Source organism: Coregonus lavaretus, assembly GCF_964263955.1.
Source record: "Coregonus lavaretus genome assembly, chromosome: 5".
NCBI classification, from domain to species: domain Eukaryota; kingdom Metazoa; phylum Chordata; class Actinopteri; order Salmoniformes; family Salmonidae; genus Coregonus; species Coregonus lavaretus.
In genome coordinates, this window is record NC_139992.1 from 65709750 (window position 1) to 65732936 (window position 23187).

General features: G+C 42.9%; 1 protein-coding gene across 2 annotated transcripts in view; it reads left to right on the plus strand.

The window, feature by feature from the left end:
• The window catches only part of tanc1b (tetratricopeptide repeat, ankyrin repeat and coiled-coil containing 1b), a gene marked incomplete at its 3' end in the record, with an annotated part of 187814 nt that overhangs the window by 88431 nt on the left and 76196 nt on the right, over positions 1-23187 (plus strand). For both annotated transcript variants that reach the window (XM_084162237.1, XM_084162238.1), the window contains exon 5: positions 19428-19567. In XM_084162237.1, coding sequence (XP_084018363.1) covers positions 19428-19567 — 140 coding nt within the window. The remainder of the gene's footprint in view (positions 1-19427; positions 19568-23187) is intronic.

Consider the following 23187-nt stretch of genomic DNA (forward strand, 5'->3'; position numbering starts at 1 on the left):
CCTTATTTACTTTGAAGAAATACTAAAATAGTGATTTTGTCAGACAGCTCTATAGAAATTAGAAGATGACTTGGAATGAAATAATAAAGTCATAGAATAAAACACATAATATACACAACAACTGAAATTATTTATTAAAGTAATGTGAATAAATTATGGTTAATAAGTGATAATCAGTAATGGGCAGTGACCACCATCATGGGACTTTTATTAATCGTTTTATTCTGTGTTGTTACAGCATTACAACCCACATAATCATAGTGCATTTAATGTTAAAAAAAGAATTTGAAATCTAAAACCGTGATTATTTTTTAATAATTGAACCGAAACCAAACCGACCTCAAAAAGCACTAATCGCTCAGCACTAGGAATTAATCAACATATTTCAGTAATGGCATAAAAGCATGTACAGTTAGGCACTTTATAAGAACTCTGTAATGAGGCCTAATTGGTGTAGATTAGCTGTCAGCATGGTGAGGCCCAGGTGCACTGAACTGTGGACGTACACGCATGCACACACACACACTGCTATAGACTCCAGTGAGATCAGTCTTCTTTTCATGTCCATTACACTTGTGTGCCTTGAAATGTGTTCCATGAGGTTGGCTATGTTACAAGAATGTGTTCCTATTTGTCATTCATCCATTCCTGTGTCAACAATAAGCGTGTGTTAGTTCTGTGGGAGTATTTTGACGGTATTTGGCGGTATTTTATGTTTTTGAATAATAAAATAATCATATTTGCATTATGAGTAGTGCATGACCCTAGGGTGGCAACACAAATTCCAAGTGATTTCAATGGGACTTTCTCCATTCTGATTGTTTTATACTGTTCCATTCAACTTCAACCAAAAATAATTTCCATCAAATTTCCATCAAATAATTTCCATCAATTTCTGCATTTCTTACTATAGTTAGAATATAAATAATAGTGGTGACTTTGAATGCAGTGTTGTTTGACATGACAAGGAATTTTAAAAAATGCCAGGGAGGAGTTATTGTGACCAAAGTGATGGTCAGTGTTTCCTAGGGACCCTATAATCTTTGCTTTGCCTATTCCTCTTTGATTTAGAAGATACTGCTGCACAAACAACATGCTGATTTAGGCCTACACCATCACTGGTATCAGTCTGTATAGCTAGCTATATTTGCTCTGAATCAGTACATTTATTAGCTAGCTAGCCAGCTAACTAGCGATTACCATTAGTGGCTAACACGATTTAGCTAAAACTTGTGAAGAAAAGACAAACTAGCTGTTTGCAGATGTAAGAAACACAAACTAACAGTGTAATTATAGAACGCTTGTGGATTTATATTAAGAAGCAAAGTGGAAACAACATTGTTTTCATCAACATTGTGCTGCATTGACCATGCAGACTGAACGCAAGTGTCTCGTGGTCAAGCAACAACAAACACGTTATTTGAGTGACAGGGGGCGGGGCTAGGTCTGTGTGGAAAGCGGCATGGAGCGAGAGAGCGGAGAGGGATGACTCAAGTTGTCACGTTCGTTGTATAAAGGATTGGACCAAGGTGCAGCGTGGTATGCGTACATAGTTGTTTATTATATAAACACCGACAAAATAACAAAATCCAACAGAACGTGAAGTTCAAAAGGCTAAACATCCAACAAACCAAACTGAAACAAGATCCCACAACATAGGTAGGCAAAATGGCTACCTAAGTATGATCCCCAATCAGAGACAACGATCGACAGCTGCCTCTGATTGGGAACCACACCCGGCCAACATAGAAATAGATAACATAGATCTACACATAGATATTCACACCCTGACCAAACCAACTAGAGATCTCTATGTCAGGGCGTGACACAAGTAGCATAAAAATGAACGTTACACACAGCATATCACATTTAACAAACCAAACATTCAAATACCGTTATAGAAGGTAAAGTAAAAACCCAAACTGATCCGTGCATCAATACCGGTATATAGTAAAATACGGTATATATCGCCCAGCCCTAATGTGTATAGCATCTCACTGACAGACAACTGTACACTGACTGGCGCACATATTTGGCCTAGGATGGCCCTGAGAGGTTACACAAATCATGTGACCCCCAGGGGTCAAGTAAGAGGGCTTGTAACAAGGTCAGTGTCACTTTGGAATGCTGTCAGAGAGGATCGGAATGCTGGGTTAGGAATGAATGGAATATCCATCGGAAGTTTGTAGCATGAGAACTGTGTGACATTTAGAACCGGATCAAGACAGCAGCGGATCAGATGAGTTGTGAAGAGTATTTTTGTTCTAAACGATTCCTCATCTCCAACTTTATGAAAGCTACGTTTCACAGCATCTCCAATGGATGGAGAATGAAAGAGAGAAAGAGAGGGACTGCTGGGTGACTGAAGGGAACAGAGAGGGGGCTTTGTGGAGCGTTTGGGGAGTTTGTTTATGCGCTAGGCCCTATACGTCACAGGAAACGCTGAATATTCTTTTCTCTGTGAATGTGTTTTGGACTATTCCAGTCTTTTATGTTTTGTTTAATGGATACCACGAACACCCAGGAGACACATTTTGTTTTGGGTTGGGCTGTCGGGTTTAAAATGGTCTTTCCTTATTACTGAACGTGAATGATGGGGTTGAGAGAGACTAAGAAAATAAATGTGTGTCTGGACTCTGGAGTGAAAGGATCTCACTTTGCTCTGTCTTTGAAGAAGGATACAGTTTCCAGCACTCCAAAAGGCTTGCGTGTGTGTGCGTGCATGTCATGAATATTGTGACCGTTTGTGTATGTGTCTGCCATGCATGTTGTGTGTGCGTGTGTGTGGCAGAAAGACAGACCTCAAGGGGGAACGTGAGGAAGGACCACAGCTGAGACTGACCACGTTGTCAGCGTTGTCTCAGCTGTGGTCGTTCCTCACGTTCCCCCTGAGGTCTGTCTCTGTTAATCAGGACTGTTCTCTCTCTGTTCTCTCTCTCTGTTCTCTCTCTATTCTCTCAGTCTATTCTCTCTCTCTATTCTCTCTTTCTCTCCCTGTTCTCGCTGTCTGTTCTCTCTGTTCTCTTGCTCTCTGTTCTCGCTCTCTGTTCTCTCTCTCTCTGTTCTCTCTCAGTTAACATTTACTGTATCCCATATATTTAGTTCATATGGTGAGATTCCTAAATGTATCTTTAACCAGTGGGGGCATTTTCCCCAAAGATAATTTATCTTCTCTATTAGCACAGCCAGATGATGCTCTTTGGTCATGTTCATTAGGCACCAAACGGAAGAAAACAGATTGAAATTGGGAGGGATTACCTGAACTTGTCCAATAAGACACACTTGTTTTGGTTTTCCGTTGCAAAACGTTTTGTTATGGTGTGCACTAATGAATACGACCCTTGTGTGTGTGTGTGTGTGTGTGTGTGTGGCCATCAACAATGCAGTAGTGTGGTGCTGTTGTGTCTTAATGCAACTCCACGTCCACCTCCTCCAGCATGTTCTCATTTCCTCAGCCCAAACTTCTCATCAGGCAGAAGTAGGCGATCCGAATCAGGATTTCACAGCCACACTGCTGGGGCCTTGGCACGAACCAGCCGAGCCCAGAGGACAAACCTCTCTCAGGGAGCTACCGTTACAGTAAATGTGTGATGACATCATCACCAGGCACCTCCTTGTTAAAGACAGTAATTAGCCGTCTTTATCAGGAATGATCAGTCTCTCAAACAGCATGTTAGTATGAGAAAAGTAAGTTGCCTGGGAATAGTTAGATTAATCGGTTCTGGATGACAAACCACCTGTTAATTGGCACCAGATAGACAGACTACACAGTATGTTATTGGTTTTTGTTCAGGCTGAATCGCTCAATCTCACAGCCTTGAATCTCAAAGCCAAAAGCTACAGTACTGTCGGTCTGAATCTTCCCTGTTTTTCACCCAGCTGTTGATTACCAAGGAACTGCCACAATAGTGCAATTAAAACCTCTATGATAGTCTAAGATAAGAGCTCTCCTTCAGTAGATGACGCTTTATGAAGAAGTCTTTGAACGCAGATTGGGATACAGGCATCAGCTGTGATTCACCGGTCCCTTTTCAAGAAGAAAATGTCTATGACATGTTAGATGGATGGGTCCTAATGATGGTTAACTGTAACCATTGATATTTGTATCCCTTTCCTTGGCATATTAAGCCCTTTGTGCAGTCCTCAGTTTTGTCAGTTTTGTTAGGAAACTGACATTTCAACTTCCCCCTCCATGACCTTTAGTAGCACAGATAAGCCTCTGTTGTTGTCTAGACTCTGTGAATGTGATTGTGTCCAGACATCTGTCAGGTCTGCCATTTACATAATGTCTTTGACTGTCTGTCCCTCAACGTTAAGTACAGGTTGTGTACAGTGTCGAGAGTGAAAGGGCTCTTTGTTTTGACAAGTGTCGACTGTCTGTCGCTAATAGCAGTAATCACAGAGCTAGCGGCAGCAAGGTGGCTACAATTGCCCTGTCATATCCACCTCCTAGTTTGCCTGGGAAAGCTCTGTGGTAACTCCTCTCTAACATACCACTGACTCTACCTGTTCCACTCTCTACTGCTCCCCTACCTACACTAGTGCACTCCATCCTGCCCCCTTATCCATCCACATAACAGCCCTTCCATGTAGAAAGCAGCCTCTGCTCCAGCACCGGGCTAGCTAGCTGTAGTACAGTTGTGGAATGTGCACTATAATAATAATTTGGGGGGTGCTTGTATTTGTCCTGTTACACACAAGTGTGTAATGGAAATGTTTTTTTTGTTGCATATCCTAACTCCCCCTGAGACACCGGCAGGGAGTGAGGTTACGGCCAGAGTCACCATTGTACAGCGCCCCTGAGCAATTAGGGTTAAGTGCCTTGCTCAAGGGCACAGCAACAGGTTTCTTTTTCACCTTGTCGGCTCTGGTATTCGAACCAGCAATCTTTCGGTTATTGGCCCAACGCTCTTAACGTCGAGACTACCTGCCGCCCGTGGAGTGGCCAGTGCATTCTAATGGGAGACGTCATCTCTCCTCCACCTCTGAACTCCGTGTGGAAACTGGAGATGCAAGCAGCATTCATCAAGTGTTCATTAAACTTGCTCCACTGTTTGGTAACGTAACCCAAGCTGCTAATGAGCGCCGGCTGGATCATTTACTTCTCGGCAGGAAGAGGGGGCTCAGATAGCTCCGCGGGGCCTGGGCCCGTTCACAGACCTCCCCCTCCTCCCCTCATCCTTCCCCTGTACCACTTCACTGCCAAGGCTGCTGCTAAGTTTACCGTCTTGTAAACTGCCTGCCTGCCGAGGTAGAAGATAATGATGTTGTTTTTGCTTTGCCTCTCCCTACAATTATTTGAATAGCAGAGTGGTTTCCAATTATTATTTTTCTATATCTCCAGGCTAGGAGGAGATACAAACGTCTATTTGGATGGAGCAAGCACAAGGAACTCATTTTCATCCTTGGAAACCTCTTGATGAGGACGCTTGTTAGTTAGTAGGACTGGTAGCCATTTTGGTTCCACATCCTCTCTGCCTTGTTCCTAGTTTCCTCTATTAAGTGGCTCATTTGTTGTTTAGACAATTTGTTGCAGGCCTTCCCGAGGTCAAACCCTTCATATATTTATGTTATGATTGAATTGAATAATGCTGCTCGGCTGTTCAGTCAATTACCATTGGAATAGTAATCGTTGAGGTTTTCAAAAACACCCACACATTTATACCATTATCGAAAGGCATCGGGGTGTATGACATGATGTAGCCTACTGTACCGTCACAATTATGGTGAAATGGAAATTGAGGGAGGAGGATTTAGCCTTGCAGTAATGGTATCTCTGCCTGCCAATATGGTAGCATAGAAAAATGTGGTGGTTTATATGGCTAAGTCTGACACTTGACCAGAGTTCCTGTGTCAAGCTACCCAGGGAAGTGCTGATTTAGGATCAGTTTTGCCTTTCAGATCACAATGAATAAGATCACATAGACAAGGGGGACCTGATCCTAGATCAGCATTCCTACTCTGAGACGCTTGACACATACGGACTCTGATCTCCCATTCTTAGTCTGAAATGACTCATCATCAGAGGCCTAAACTGAGTAGCAGATCAGAGAAGAGAGACATCACAACAACTTTCATATCTATTAAGTCATTTAGCCTTTGTTTAGTTCAAATGCTGTATGAATGAATCATTTATTGTCCCATAGGGACATTTATTTGGCAACAATACAGGCATTCCTGGCATACATACAACACTTCTCAAAAATACCTCACTTAGGCCAGTGGTCATCAACCTTTTCTTAGTCAAGATCACTTTCTGAGTCAAAATGCAAGTCAAGATCTACCACTCAGATTTTTTTTTTTTTACATGACTTAAAAAACGTAAGCCTTTGCAACATTAACCTATTAAAAACAGTTCTGTAGCAATGAGGTTTGTGCAGTAGGCTATAGGCCCAATACATTATCACTGCATATTGGCTATGCTTGAATTCCCTTGCCAATGTTGTTCTTCTCAGACCATTTTAAAATTATATTTCAATACTTGAGGTATGATTACACCGGTAATAGATCCGTTGTTGTAGTACTTGTGAGGCACAGCTGAGTGAGCATGAATTGACATAATTTGCTTTTTTTATTTTACTGGACTGATGCATCTGATGGTCAGTCTCAGCGAAGGGTTAGTCTCTCACGTCCCTCTGCTATCCCTCAATCCCTCCGCTGAGACTGACCGAAAATGGTGAAACTCGAGTCGCACTGCATTACTTCTGTCTCATGCACAAATTAATGTGCAGTAGCAGTTGGGTCTGGTCTACTTAGACTTTCATTGAACCCCAAAAATGGTAATAAACACAAATACAGTGAGTGGGGTGTCTTGTTTCCTCTTCCGTCTCTGCTTCTGGTGCACACATGTACTTTTGTGCCATGAATCTTGCCTGTGAGGCAGTGCGGATGCCAAAAGCACCTTAGAATTCAACCCAAAGTAAGAACTGCCATTGGAAATACATGGTCATATGCTAGGTTTCCATCCCATTTGCAACCGATTTTCATGCAAATATTTTAAAATCAGCCAAGCATCGATCGTCATGTCACCAGAATAAGATATTTATTGGAAAGGAGTATCAATCAAGCTCATCACGTGCACTTTCACCAGCCTGTGAAGTTCAACATAACTTATTTCATCTGTAGCCTAATAAACTGCATGGTTTCCCGAGTCGTAGTGGGAGGACTGCACAACATATCATTGCGTGACTCCAAGTTTACTTAGATATGATAGTTATCATATCAATATTTGCGCATAAAGGTGTTTCCACCGCCATTTCTCGCCTAGTTCATTTTACAGACACAAAAATATCCCACCATGTCGAACGAACAAACTGTCTGTCAGTATTTATAAAATTGTACCGGCATGTCCTGTTTCCATCAGCCTGGTCGTGACTTTTTTCATGCATCAGGTAATTCATCTGCATGAAATGGTTGGATGACAAGCTGGTAATAGAGGAGGATAATTATTCAGAAGGAAAAGTGACTTTTTCACAAAACAAAGGCATACAAAGACAAAACAAAAGTTTTACAGATATTTTACAGAAATTATTATAAACGAGTGAAGGAAATGCAGATATTGATGAAAATGATTAAACATATTTTTTGGTTGAAGTTTGATTGAACAGTATAAAGCAATCAGAAGAGAGAAAGCCCCATTATAATGTATTTGTTGCCACCCTAGGGTAGTGTTGCATGGTATACCAAAACTTCTGTACTTTTTCAATACTAGAACATGAAAAACGATTTGGTATTAGAATTTGTGTTACTTTCTGTACTTCTGTCAAATGTGTCTCACGGATCAAGTATATCTATCAGCCCAGCCAATGTCCCCCTATAGCGGGAAAGCACCATGTCTGCTCCACTCAGCCTGCACTGGGAGTTTGGGCTGCATCATGTTAGCTCCCCACTCATGATGCACAGAAGTAAACACACTTGAATAATGCGACACGGCATGTCCATACAGGCTAGAACACTTTACAATGCAAGAAAATACCAGTAGCTTCCAGCTTTGTAGGCTAACTTTCCTTACTAGCTGACTTAGGCTATATCACAGGACATACTTCACAAGACATGGTTAGACAGACATATTGGTATACTGTCGATAGCCCTAGGTCCTACAGTGCATGACAGTCATGTATTAGACTTGATACGATTTTAACAGGTAGCAGGACTATACGTAATTCAATATTGCAGTCTATTTACCACCTGTTTTATGGTTCTTTATTTCCGTCTCGTGGCTATTCGTGGAGTTTGTGTGATGGGTCACTCTGTGCCAAAGCCCTTTTACATGACAACACACAAAGTGTGTGTGTGTGTGTGCTCCATTAGAGCTTCATTTGTCCAACTGAAGGCCTCTCAAACCCATAGGATGAAAGTATGAGCATTCCTCGCATATAGAAGTAGAAAACATTAAAGCCAATATCAGTTTTTTTTGTCTTTAGACAACAGCCTCCCACCTCTGTGTAGCCAGGGGAGAGAATTGGTTTCAGCGATGAGTGCAAAGGGGCCACTAATGGAGTTACCAATGGGATCAAGACCAAAAGGCGTCCAAAATGGCACCCTATTCCCTACCAAATGCACTACTTTGTACAGGGCCTATATAGGTATTAGGTAATGTAGGGTGCAATTTAGAATACAACCTGGCATTCCGAGACACTGAGGGGAGGATTTGATAAGAAATCTCCAGTTATGAACTCTGAAAGCTTGCTTTAGACAAGTGCTTAGAAAAGCACATTGCATCCATCTCTTGGAGACACAAAAACCCTGGGAAAATGTTTAGTCAGACAATGCAGACATACCAAGCATTCAAAAAACAAGTACCTGGGTGTTCTTTTCTCTTGAGCTTCACTCCTATACTTATACTGAACAGAAATATAAACGCAACATGTAAAGTGTTGGTCCCATTTTTCATGAGCTGAAATAAAAGATCCCAGAAATATTTGAAATGCACAAAAAGCTTATTTCTCTCAAATGTTGTGCACAAATTTGTTTACATCCCTGTTAGTGAGCATTTCTACTTTGCCAAGATAATCCATCCACCCGACAGGTGTAGCATATCAAGAAGCTGATTAATTACACAGGTGCACCTTGTGCTGGGGACAATAAAAGGCCACTCTAAAATGTGCAGTTTTGTCACACAACACAATGCCACAGATGTCTCAAAGTTTGAGGGAGTGTGCAGTTGGCATGCTGGCTGCAGGAATGTCCAACAGAGCTGTTGCCAGAGAATGTAATGTTCATTTCTCGACCATAAGCCGCCTCCAACATCATTTTAGAGAATTTGGCAGTACATCCAACCGGCCTCACAACCGCAGACCACATGTAACCACGCCAGCCCAGGACCTCCACATCCAGCTTCTTCACCTGAGGAGGGGGAGGGGGATGTTGAGGAGTATTTCTGTCTGTAATAAAGCACTTTTGTAGGGATAAACTCATTCTGATTAGCTGGGACCTGGCTCCCCAGTGGGTGGACCTGGCTCCCAGGTGGGTGGGCCTATGCCCTCCCAGGCCCACCCATGGGTGTGCCCCTGCCCAGTCATGTGAAATCCATAGATTAGGGCCTAATGAATTTATTTCAATTGACTGATTTCCTTCTATGAACTGTAACTCAGTAAAATCTTTGAAATTGTTGCATGTTGTGTTTATATTTATATTGATCTTTGGATTTATATAGAATTTCATCAGTCCAGATGTTACTTTTTTTTACACGACACACCCTGACAAGGTTCAACAGGCACATGCTTTATAATAACAATTACATTTAAGTAGGCACATTTATTGACATAATGGAATAGTGAAAAAACAAATCAACAACGTTCACCTTTGTTCTCGACTCCTCTGCTGTTAAAACAAAGCACTGTTCCATCTCTGGCTTCATAATGAGGAGGAGTGTTCCACTGCCTCTGCTGCCCCACAGTCCCAATGATTAGCTTTGATTTGTTGTCATAGGAATGATATAAGGCTGCTGTATCTCATACATACTTAATGTGCAGATTTGTTTTCATTACAGGTATTTGACTGGCTAATAAATGCCACAGCTGTCAGGATAGCCATGCAGCTGCATCATTACTGCCTAAAGTGTTGCGGCTCAGCGCGATGACCCCAATTTCACAAAGCACACACAGCAGTACACAGCACATCAGTTGTCCCAGTTAGTCTCCGACTGGCTTGTAAATGATAACAGGTTGCCATTTCCATCAGCAACTTTGCCATTTCACTTCTGGTGGGTCACACTGTAGGCTATTTCATATCAATCTAATGTTATTTTTAATGGGAAGTGTTACACTGGTTAAGTAACTACTTCAGGGTTACAGTATAAGGAGCCTATCTAAGAGTGTGACTCTTCTATGCCAGAACTGAGGTGTGTGTCCCCGTGTCTTCAGTGTGTGTCAGTGTGTTGCTAAAGTGACTGAGCCGTCATTCCATGCCCAGAGGCCTGCCCACGGCCGAGCTTCCACAAACCTACAGAGACATGGAGACAGGAGAGCACAGAGAAGCCCTCTTTACAGGATCCTAATAAGAGCTAGGAGTTGTGGAGGTGACTGGTGAGTGGACTTCTCACCTCGGAGCCAGGTTGCGTCCCAAATGGCAATATATTGCCTATAGTGCACTACTTTTGGCCAGAGCTAGTACAGTACACTATATAGGAAATAGGGTGCCATTTGGGAAGCATACCCCTTGCTGTGCCAGCTCTGTGATGCCTAAACTGCACAGGCTCAGGTAAAAGAGCCTGGCAACATTAACACTGTCAAGGCAGGTTCTGCCTGAGAGCACTGCTAGCTAGCGCCCATCTCTCTCTCTCTCTCTCTCAATTTCAATTCAATTCAATTTAAGGGCTTTATTGGCATGGGAAACGTATGTTAACATTCTCTCTCTCTCTCTCTCTCTCTCTCTCTCTCTCTCTCTCTCTCTCTCTCTCTCTCTCTCTCTCTCTCTCTCTCTCTCTCTCTCTCTCTCTCCTAAAATTGTTCATTCTCTCTCTCACTCTCTGTCTCTCTCCTATTCTCTCTCCCTCTCTCTCTCCCTCTCTCTCTACATCCCTGTACATCTCTCTCTTTCCATCTCTCTTTCTCTGTCTCCATCTTTCTTTCTCTCTCACTCCATCTCTCTCTCTCTCCCTCTCTCTCTCCATACCTCTGGTTCTCAGGGGACAGAGCCAGACCATTCAAAGGAAGGACAGATCTCTCCGTTGTTGATAACACTCAAAATCACTGCTTTCATGCTATTAAAAACACGAAAGCTGATGAAACGGACAAAACGTGCAGTTCATCATCAAAGCTTTTTTTGTGTGGCATGAGATATCTTGCTGTTAGATTCAAAATGCATTTTGCCCTTTGGGTGAGTCCATACTAGGGATGATGTCACCACCCTGTCTTGTTTCTGGACCTGTATGTTAAACAAAACATCAGGCTATTCTGAGAGTGGCCCAGGGTGTGTCCCAAATGGCACCCTCTTCCCTATATAGTGCACTACTTTTGATCAGAGCCCTATATAAGTGCACTACTTTTGACCAGAACCCTATGGGCCCTTGATTCAGTGAGTAGCACAGCCTACATGTTTGTTTGATATGCTTCTTACTAAATGATCTTTCCAATGGCGCCATAACCATGATTCATGTCCATTTTCGTAAGGGCCGCAGGTCGCTCCTCCATCTTCCCGGGAACAGGGGTCATCTAATAAAAGCCCCTGTCACGTTAGTCTCAGAGGTCCATTGAAAGAGACACATTAATATGGCTTCTAGTATAGCTTGGACATAGACTGGCTAGAAGGACACTCCCATCAGTGTCAAATGTTCGTATATATTCTATAAACTGGCCTGCTTTACAGGTAGCATGTTTATCTCCCCTCTCCCTGGATGGACAGGCCCACCGTCAACAACACACATTAGCGATTACACAGAAAGCAGCCTATGTCACATTGAAGGCAATTAAGCCCAGATAAGACTTCAGAGGCTATCAAATTTGCCATTGCCGTGAATGCAGTGAATGCCGGGGGTGGAGCTAGCTAGGACATCACCAATGAAAAGGGACCGGTAGGTAGTGCACCAGAGTATACAGGAAGGATGGAACGTTTGAGAGAGGATCTGCCTGGAGATAAAATGCTCTGCCCAAAGACTCCCCAGACAGACAGTGTGTAATGATGATTTACATTGCATCTGTGCTGCGATCCCCATCAGCCTCTAGCCCTGCTGCTGTTGACTGTCGACTGGTCCAGACCCCAGCTCCAGCTCCATCACAGGCTGCGTCCTAAATAGCACCCTATTCCCTTATAGTGCACTACTTTTGACCAGAGCCCAGTACACTATATAGGGAATAGAGTGACCTTTAGGTCTCAGCCACAGACAGGACAGAGGTAGTGATTGCTCCTCAGAAGCAAGTGGGTCTTTAGAGCTTTAAAGGAGCCACTGATGGAGCGGCCTGTCACGGCCCATTAATAAATGGCTCCTTGATGGATGCAGCTCGCAGCATCGCCCCAGCCCAAACCCTCCATTTGGCCTGATTGCTGCTGAGCCTGGTTCTGATGTGGGATCCAGCCAGGGCCCGTATTCACTATGCATCTCAGAGTCCTAATCTAGGATCCGTTTTTTCTTTGAAATTATAATAAATAAGAAGGTTGATCTAATCCTAGATCAGTCCTGTGTGGCTCAGTTGGTAGAGCGTGGCACACGCAACACCAAGGATTGTGGGTTCGATTCCCCACTGGGGCCACCCATATGAAAAATGGATGCACGCATGACTGTAAGTTGCTTGGGATAAAAGCGTCTGCTAAATGGCATATATTATATACACTGAGTGTACAAAACATTAAGATCACCTTCCTAATATTGAGTTGCATCCCCTCCACCCCCTCTGCCCTCAGAACAGCCTAAATTCATTGGGGCATGGACTACAAGGTGTCGAAAGCGTTCCACAAGGATGCTGACTCCAATGCTTTCCACAGTTGTGTCAAGTTGTGGTCCTCTGTAGCTCAGCTGGTAGAGCACGGTGCTTATAACGCCAAGGTAGTGGGTTCGATCCCCGGGACCACCCATACACAAAACAATGTATGCACGCATGACTGTAAGTCGCTTTGGATAAAAGCGTCTGCTAAATGGCATATTATATTTATTATATTATTATTATATTATTATTATTATAAGTTGGCTGGGTGGTGGACCAGCAGCGTTGCAGTTCTTGACATATTCAAACCGGTGCACCTACTAACATTCCCCGTTAAAAGGCATTTAAATATTTTGTCTTGCCCATTCACCTTCTGAATGGCACACATACACAATCCATGTCTCAATTGTCTCAAGGCTTAAAAATCCTTCTTTAACCTGTCTCTCCTCCCCTTCATCTACACTGATTGAGGTGGATTTAACATGTGACATCAATAAGGGATCATAGCTTTCACCTTTATTCACCTGGTCATGGAAAGAGCAGATGTTCCTAATGTTTTGTACACTCAGTGTATATTACTTTGAGACAATGTGAATACGGTCCTTGGTCAGGTCTGGGAGGGCTACCTGGAAACAGTGGTGCTCCTCGCTGCAGTAAGTGACAGTAACTGGTAAAGAATGTGGTAAAGAATGTGACATGCTTTGTACTGCCATTATACTGAAAAAATGCTAGAGGTTGCAGTAGCACCAGCAATTTACTCCGATTTGAGTCAATAGATCATTTTTGTCCTTTAATAATATGTGTTTATTGTATTCCAATCAGGTTTCATCAGTTCGTTTTCAACTCTGAAATCAATGTCACTCTTTACCAGGGCCTAAAATTAACGCCCGCCACCTGCCAAATGCGGGTAGATTTTGGCATTGGCGGGTAAAATGTATATTTCACCAGCGATGTTGGCGGGTGGTCACGGCTCCACAGTGCTCGCATTTCACTCGCATTTGTGAATACAAATAGTCAAGGATGATCACATTTAGTAAAATAAATGCTGCAGTAGCTGTTTTCAAAGTATTTCCGTCGTTTTGTTTCATAGCTGGTAAATTAATCTCACAAAGTCAAAGAACTACGAATCCTATATAGCCTATTCCAGCTCACGCTGCAACACTGCCTGGCTGGGGGCTGTGCGCATGTGAAGAGCTGAGTGAAAGATTCATTTTTAGAAGCGCTGCACACGGTCATAAAAGCTGGTCTAATTTACTTAAAATTAAAGTCTACTGAAGTGAGACTTTGTCCTTGTGTTTCTTGGCTATTTACATTGTTTTGTTCACAAGCTAGGTTGTTTTTCTGTTTGACTTTCAACTGCTAGGGAAGAGAAGACAACGCTTTTACTAGTCAGACTCAATCTCACAGGCACAAACATGACCTGAGTCGCACTACCACGGTAACCTCCCGCCCTTAAAGGGGCAGGTGAAAACTCAGGTCACAAAAAGGCTCAGGTCACAAAATGTTTTATTAAACAATATATAACAATATACAGTGGGGGGAAAAAGTATTTAGTCAGCCACCAATTGTGCAAGTTCTCCCACTTAAAAAGATGAGAGAGGCCTGTAATTTTCATCATAGGTACACGTCATCTATGACAGACAAATTGAGAAAAAGAAATCCAGAAAATCACATTGTAGGATTTTTAATGAATTTATTTGCAGATTATGGTGGAAAATAAGTATTTGGTCACCTACAAACAAGCAAGATTTCTGGCTCTCACAGACCTGTAACTTCTTCTTTAAGAGGCTCCTCTGTCCTCCACTCGTTACCTGTATTAATGGCACCTGTTTGAACTTGTTATCAGTATAAAAGACACCTGTCCACAACCTCAAACAGTCACACTCCAAACGCAAAGGGACCAGGACGACTGATCCGTGTAAAGGAAAGAATGAATGGGGCCATGTATCGTGAGATTTTGAGTGAAAACCTCCTTCCATCAGCAAGGGCATTGAAGATGAAACGTGGCTGGGTCTTTCAGCATGACAATGATCCCAAACACACCGCCCGGGCAACGAAGGAGTGGCTTCGTAAGAAGCATTTCAAGGTCCTGGAGTGGCCTAGCCAGTCTCTAGATCTCAACCCCATAGAGAATCTTTGGAGGGAGTTGAAAGTCCGTGTTGCCCAGCGACAGCCCCAAAACATCACTGCTCTAGAGGAGATCTGCATGGAGGAATGGGCCAAAATACCAGCAACAGTGTGTGAAAACCTTGTGAAGACTTACAGAAAACGTTTGACCTGTGTCATTGCCAACAAAGGGTATATAACAAAGTATTGAGAAACTTTTGTTATTGACCAAATACTTATTTTCCACCATAATTTGCAAATAAATTCATTAAAAATCCTACAATGTGATTTTCTGGATTTTGTACCTATGATGAGAATTACAGGCCTCTCTCATCTTTTTAAGTGGGAGAACTTGCACAATTGGTGGCTGACTAAATACTTTTTCTCCCCACTGTACACATTAGTTACTTCTTACTAGTAATACATTTGTTTTAGAAACATTACAAAGCATGCTCATCCGTTTGTTTGTGTTTTGTTGGCAAATGTTTTTAATTTGGCTGGTAAAAAATCTGGGTGGCTGGTATATTTTTTAATCTACCTGCCACAGAGGCTGGTGAACCAAAAAGTTAATTTTATGCCCTGCTCTTACCCATTCCTATCTGCAAACAGTTTGAAAATCCTTTTTTTTTCTGGATCAAAATGGGGCTTAGGTGGTGGGTGTGGCGGGGGGGCGTGGCAATGGGCGTAGCCAATGTTTTAGAGGCCCTTCTGTTGGCCGCAGTGACAAAATGTAGCTGTTTAAAACAAATTTCCTGCAATTCTACACATTTTGCCAATTGGCGGAGACACCTTTTTTATATATATATATATTTGTTTTACTGTTTGGACATAGGCGGCATGAAAAAACACTTAGGTGGCCTGCCCAATACTTTTCTATGCAGAAAAAACCCTGCAAATGTTACATTCAAATCATAATATAAAAACATTCCAGCTGTTGAGTTGGGGTGAATTATATTAATGTCAATGCAGCGGCTTATAGACAGAAGTATTCATAGGAAAACAAATGAGAGTCAGTGATTCACAGGCCCATTATTTATAACAGAACATTGTGCACTGCGTTAAATGTTTAATGTAGGCTGCTGGGGCAATGAAAGGGCACCTGTTAACAGCCTGTGCAGACATTGCAGATGTAACAGATGTCTCCTGGCTGGCTAGTGCTCTGTAGCTGTCTGGCTGGTACTGCTGCACACTGAACAGAACAGAGCTTCATTAAGTCGCTCTGGATAAGAGCGTCTGCTAAATGACCAATTATTTATTTTTATTTAGTATAGTATGAACCAGGAACCAGTCATATGGGCCCTGGTCAAAAGTAGTGCACTATATTGGGAATAGAGTACCATTTGGGACATATCCTTACACTTACATCTCTCCTTGCCCGGCAGTAACATGACCAAAGTGTAGGCTAGCCTACTAAAGGGGTGTGGGGATGGTGTGTAAAGGACGTCACGCTGCTTGCTTAGTGAGTACCACTTCCTCCCGATTCGGCACATACCTGGCGTGTACTCGGGACCTCTGCCTTGCTAGCATACGTGACTGCCCTCCTGAAGCGTCTTACCAGTCAGCGCCACGTGAAAAGATAACTGTTCGCTGGCGTAAGTAGGGACACTTCAGGCTGAGGAGTAAGTTTCACACATCCCCATGTACTACAGGTGCACTCCTTAGTATGCAAATATATTGCAGACTTTGGAGAAGAGAGAAGTCAGCCAAGCAGTGTTTGTGTGAAAGGAGTGAAATGAAAATTATATAAAGTGAGGGAAAAAGAGGGGAGAGGGGGTGGAGGAGGAGGAGAGAGGGAGCGTGAGTGCGTTGGTGGAGGGGGTCTCCTTGGTTAATAATGAGTAATGAGATATTCCATAATTTCTCTCCTTCCCTCCCCCTCTCTTGACTCTGTCCCCCTCTCCCTCTCTCCATTTCACCACATTTATTTCTCAACCAGGTTGGAACCATAGAACTAGAATGATCATTCTATTTCTATGATTAGAACATCCTCCCTCTCAACCAATATGGTGTAGCATTTCTGCCCACAGTATGATGGTAATACAACCTTTGCAAGGGAATGTCTTGGAATTAGAGAAATAAGCATGTTCATGGTGACAGAGTGGTTTCTGCTGGGGGTCAGAAGTTGCCTCTGGTTTTGAGTTTAGCATTAAATCAAATCAGCATAGATTGCATCCGTTACCAAATTTCATATATTAATAAAATGGTTAGACTGTAATTGCTTCTGCTGCCACCACAGTAGTAAATAATATTGTGTGTGTGTTTGTGTGCCTTTGTGTGTTCGTTCATGTATTTGTGTATGGTGGCATTAGTTTTGACTTCATTACATCTTGGCAGTACGTTATGTGGCTGGATGGGTTCGTATTTAATCAGATGGACTGCCAGCATTATTAATAACTTTGGAAGAGAGAGAGGGGGGAGGAGAGGTGCTGACAGAATGCAGGATAATAACTTACTGTAGTCTAGGCCTCACACTGCCCTTAGGGGGATAGCCCCTCATATATGGAGCCATATTCCCCTGGCTCCTCATTTACATTTTGATGCTGGGGTAATGTACATACAGAATACCAGCAGCATCCCCCAGTTGAGGAAGTAGGGTGTGATGCGTGATTTGAAGGAGTCAGGCGCAGGAGGGTAAATCACAGTATACAGAGTTTATTCCGTAATCCAGCGTAACCAGTCCAGTGCGCAAAACAGGCGCACTGGAACAAACATGCACATGGGGAAAATACCCCGGCAATACAAAATACTGAGCTCAACCGAGCTACTAATCCTCACAACGAACAATCACCCACAAGGACAAGGGGGCAGAGGGAACACTTAACACATACTAATGAGGGGAATATGAACCAGGTGTGTGTAATTGACAAGACAAGACAAATGGAATGATGAGATATGGAGCGGCAGTGGCTAGAAGGCCGGTGACGACGAACGCCGAAGCCTGCCCGAACAAGGAGGGGAGGCAGCTTCGGAGGAAGTCGTGACATAGGGCCATATAAAATCTGCATTGCGGAGAACGCAGACAGATTCAGGTAATCTAGACATTAAAGCGGAATTCACCTATATTAAAAAAGTTATTGAACTTTGTAGGAAATCAACTTAATGTATTGAACTTATTAGAAAAGGCATTAATTTGCACAAGTTAATCATAAGACATTAACAAAATGCATCAGTGATTCATATTTTCCTGCAACATTCTGAAACGGCACAGGAATGCCCGTCTGTCTGTGTGTGTGTGTGTGTGTGTGTGTGTGTGTGTGTGTGTGTGTGTGTGTGTGTGTGCATGCGTGTTAATGTGGTTTCCTGATGTGGTTTAAGCGTTGTTGTTGACTTAGAACGTCCAGTTTGGTTGTTTTTCTATTAAAAAAGTGTGATTTTGAGAGCAAAAAACCTGAAAAAAATGGGAAAAAAATTAAACCTGGAAAAACAAAAGGTAGTGCAATTTGGGGTAAAACTAAACGGAATCAGGCCAAAGTTTAAACAGATTTTATAGATCCCGAAGGATGTATCAGTTTGCAGTGTACTTGTAAGTCAGTGCTTTTTCAGCTCATGTTTTATTGACAATGAAAAGCAATATGTGCATTATTTGAAACATCACAAGTACACATGGTAGGCTACAGGTGTAGGATCTTAATTTAATCAACCAGCACAGCAGGAAATGCAAAATTATTCAAGGTTTAAAAAGGTTTCTAAAGTTTGTAATTTTCACTTTCAAATGTCAGACTTGATTTGCCCTAACTGAAAATGTATCAACCCCTATAAAAATGTCAATTAATTATAATCCACACAATACTCACATTTCCTGTTGCTGCAGGATTATTTTCCTGCTGTGAGAAACTGGTCGAATTAAGATCCTATATCTGTACATGTAAGAGGATATAGGACAGTAGCATCCAACGCTTGTCAATTTGAAATTTGGCCCCAGAAATATAAAATGTAAAATGCTACACCCAACACAAGCAGTAGCAAGGGGTTGAGACAACTACAGAACTTAGAAGCGGAAGCCTTTTCTATTTGGTTCTTCATTGATATTCGGAGGCTATGTGAGTGAGGGCTGTAAACAATGAGCAGCAGCACCAAGCAGAATGGCACCCTGGACGTGTTGCAGAGAGACAGGCACAGTCACAGCATTCCTAATGAGGCAGGCTGAACCTGCGCAGCCTGCAGACCTCGCAGAGTACTGCCTCTGTAGTGCACTGAGCTGTACTCCGCTGGCTGTATCCACCTCTGTGTCAGTGTGTGTGTGCATCTCTGCCTGCCTGCGCGACCCCAGCAGCTGTGTCTGTGTGTGTGTGTGTGTGTGTGTGTGTGTGTGTGTGTGTGAGTGTGTCTCTGTGGGTGTGTGTGGGTGTGGTTGTATGTGCATGCGTAGAGCACGGCAGCAGCAGGGGCTCAGCCAGTCACTCGCCCTGGGTTGGCCTGCATTTGAATATTAACATGATTCATTTCTCATCTCTCACACAGCGGAGCTGCAAGCTGAAAAAGAGCCAAGCTCCTCCTCCTCCCCTGCCACTCAGGAGCTGATGACAAGGCTGGGCTTCTTACTGGGAGAAGGGATCCCGGGCACGGCTCGCATACCTATGGAAGACAAGAATGAAAAGAAGGTATTTCATATCCTCCCGGCAGCTGCTTCAGCGGCCGCACAACACCAGAGATAGAGAGATAGAAGGAGGGAGGGGAGGGGAGAGTGTGTGAAAAGAAGGGAAAGAAGAAAGGATGCTTTTTTGGTGCAGCTTGCGCTTGTCTTTGCCCTGGTTCTTTGGACTTGGATTAAAGTCACACTACTACGGCGGGAATTATTCTAATTGCAGCAAATAAGGGTAACTCTGAACTCAACATGTTCTCAGATATGTTTTGTGTGCACAAAGTGAATGTTTGGTAAAGTAATTACTATAGTGTTTTGGTATGAGCCTGAGGTATCCAGTGTGATGGTCTTAGGGAAACTTGAGTGGCTCTTGCAGGGGCGCTTGAGTATGTAACACGAGTGTATGAGCTTACGTCCAGAAATAGAGTTATGTCAAGTCTTCGGCTCAGTTTGTTTGGCTCTGCTAATTAGTCTGGGGCTCAGCGTAAGAGCAGAGCACTCCTTTGATTTCCATCTACACGCATGATACTTCTTTAGCACATTTTGGGCCAGAATCAGTCATTTAAGTCACTTTAAGCTTATATTCCATGAACCATCTTCATTCGTCGAGATGTGAAGGTGAGAAACCCAAGAAATTAGGGCAACAATGGGTTTGGGATGTTTTTTGTCCAGCAGCAGCCTTGAAGGATGTTCTTCTCTGTGCTTCAGAGAGAAACACTTGGAGGCATTGATCGTCTGTTAACTATTCTCTCTCCCATTGACTTCTACACAGCTGTTTTACTATCTGAGTTTAAACGCATCATCTGTTTAATTCTGCCCTAGAGTAAATGCCATTAAGCTATTATGTTATCAGCGTGGTATGTTGGGTGGTGTAGGTTGCCTTTTCTCCACATTACATGGGTCGTATTCATTAGGCAACAAACGGAAGAAAACAGACTGAAACAGGGAGGAATACCCGGACTTGTCCAATAAGAGACGCTCATTTTTTTTCCCCGTTGCAAGTTTTTTCTGTTGTGTGCCCTTATGAATATGGCTATGATCAGAATTTAACTAGCGTTGTTCTCCAGAGTGCTACGTTGTGATGTAGATGGGAAACGATGAGGAAGAGTTAGTCCTTTGGTGAGGAACTGTTGGCAGGCTGCGGGACTTTGTCCCAAATGGCACCCTATTCCCTATATAGTTCACTACCTTTGACCAGGGCCCATAGCCCAAAAGTAGTGCACTAAAAAGGGAATAGGTTGCCATTTGGGACGTAGACTGGGGATCTCGCCTGGGAGGAGGTACAGTGCCTTGCAAAAGTATTCATCCCCCTTGGCGTTTTTCCTATTTTGTTGTATTACAACCTGTCATTTAAATTGATTTTTATTTGGATGTCATGTAATGGACATACACAAAATAGTCCAAATTGGTGAAGTGAAATGAAGAAAATAACTTGTAAAAAACAATTCTACAAAATAAATAACGGAAAAGTGGTGCGTATTCACCCCCTTTGCTATGAAGCCCCTAAATAAGATCTGGTGCAACCAATTACCTTCAGAAGTCACATAATTAGTTAAATAAAGTCCACCTGTGTGCAATCTAAGTGTCACATGATCTGTCACATGATCTCAGTATATATACACCTGTTCTGAAAGGCCCCAGAGTCTGCAACACCACTAAGCAAGGGGCACCACCAAGCAAGCGGCACCATGAAGACCAAGGAACTCTCCAAACAGGTCAGGGACACATTTGTGGAGAAGTACAGATCAGGGTTGGGTTATAAAAAAATATCAGAAACTTTGAACATCCCACGGAGCACCATTAAATCCATTATTAAAAAACGGAAAGAATATGGCACCACAACAAACCTGCCAAGAGAGGGCCGCCCACCAAAACTCACAGACCAGCCAAGGAGGGCATTAATCAGAGAGGCAACAAAGAGACCAAAGATAACCCTGAAGGAGCTGCAAAGCTCCACAGCGGCGATTGGAGTATCTGTCCATAGAACCACTTTAAGCCATACACTCCACAGAGCTGGGCTTTACAGAAGAGTGGCCAGAAAAAAGCCATTGCTTAAAGAAAAAAATAAGCAAACACATTTGGTGTTTGCCAAAAGGCATGTGGGAGACTCCCCAAACATATGGAAGAAGGTACTCTGGTCAGATGAGACTAAAATTGAGCTTTTTGGCCATCAAGGAAAACGCTATGTCTGGCGCAAACCCAACACCTCTCATCACCCCGAGGACACCATCCCCACAGTGAAGCATGGTGGTGGCAGCATCATGCAGTGGGGATGTTTTTCATCGGCAGGGACTGGGAAACTGGTCAGAATGGAAGGAATGATGGATGGCGCTAAATACAGGGAAATTCTTGAGGGAAACCTGTTTCAGTCTTCCAGAGATTTGACTGGGATGGAGGTTCACCTTCCAGCAGGACAATAACCCTAATCATACTGCTAAAGCAACACTTGAGTGGTTTAAGGGGAAACATTTAAATGTCTTGGAATGGCCTAGTCAAAGCCCAGACCTCAATCCAATTGAGAATCTGTGGTATGACTTAAAGATTGCTGTACACCAGCGGAACCCATCCAACTTGAAGGAGCTGGAGCAGTTTTGCCTTGAAGAATGGGCAAAAATCCCAGTGGCTAGATGTGCCAAGCTTACAGAGACATACCCCAAGAGACTTGCAGCTGTAATTGCTGCAAAAGGTGGCTCTACAAAGTATTGACTTTGGTGGGGTGAATAGTTATGCACGCTCAAGTTTTCTGTTTTTTTGTCTAATTTCTTGTTTGTTTCACAATAAAAAATATTTTGCATCTTCAAAGTGGTAGGCATGTTGTGTAAATGTAAATCAAATGATACAACCCCCCCAAAAATCCTGTTTAATTCCAGGTTATAAGGCAACAAAATAGGAAAAATGCCAAGGGGGGTGAATACTTTCGCAAGCCACTGTATGTAGCACACCGCTAGCCGCTAACGCTAACCCCAGCCTGACTTATATACACTACCGTTCAAAAGTTTGGGGTCACTTAGAAATGTCCTTGTTTTCGAAAGAAAAGCAATTTTTTTGTCCATTAAAATAACATCAGATTGATCAGAAATACAGTGTAGACATTGTTAATGTTGTAAATGGCTATTGTAGCTGGAAACAGCTGATATTTTATGGAATATCTACATAGCAAGTTGCAAAAAAAAAGCCATATCTCAGACTGCCCATCTTAATATTTTCTTTTTATTGGCCAGTCTGAGATATGGCTTTTTCTTTGCAACTCTGCCTAGAAGGTCAGCATCCCGGAGCCGCCTCTTCACTGTTGACGTTGAGACTGGTGTTTTGTGGGTACTATTTAATGAAGCTGCCAGTTGAGGACCTGTGAGGCGTCTGTTTCTCAAACTAGACACTCTAATGTATTTGTCCTCTTGCTCAGTTGTGCACCGGGGCCTCCCACTCCTCTTTCTATTCTGGTTTGAGCCAGTTTGCGCTGTTCTGTGAAGGGAGTAGTACACAGCGTTGTACGAGATCTTCAGTTTCTTGGCAATTTCTCGCATGGAATAGCCTTTATTTCTCAGAACAAGAATAGACTGACGAGTTTCAGGAGAAAGTTATTTGTTTCTGGCCATTTTGAGCCTGTAATCGAACCCACAATTGCTGATGCTCCAGATA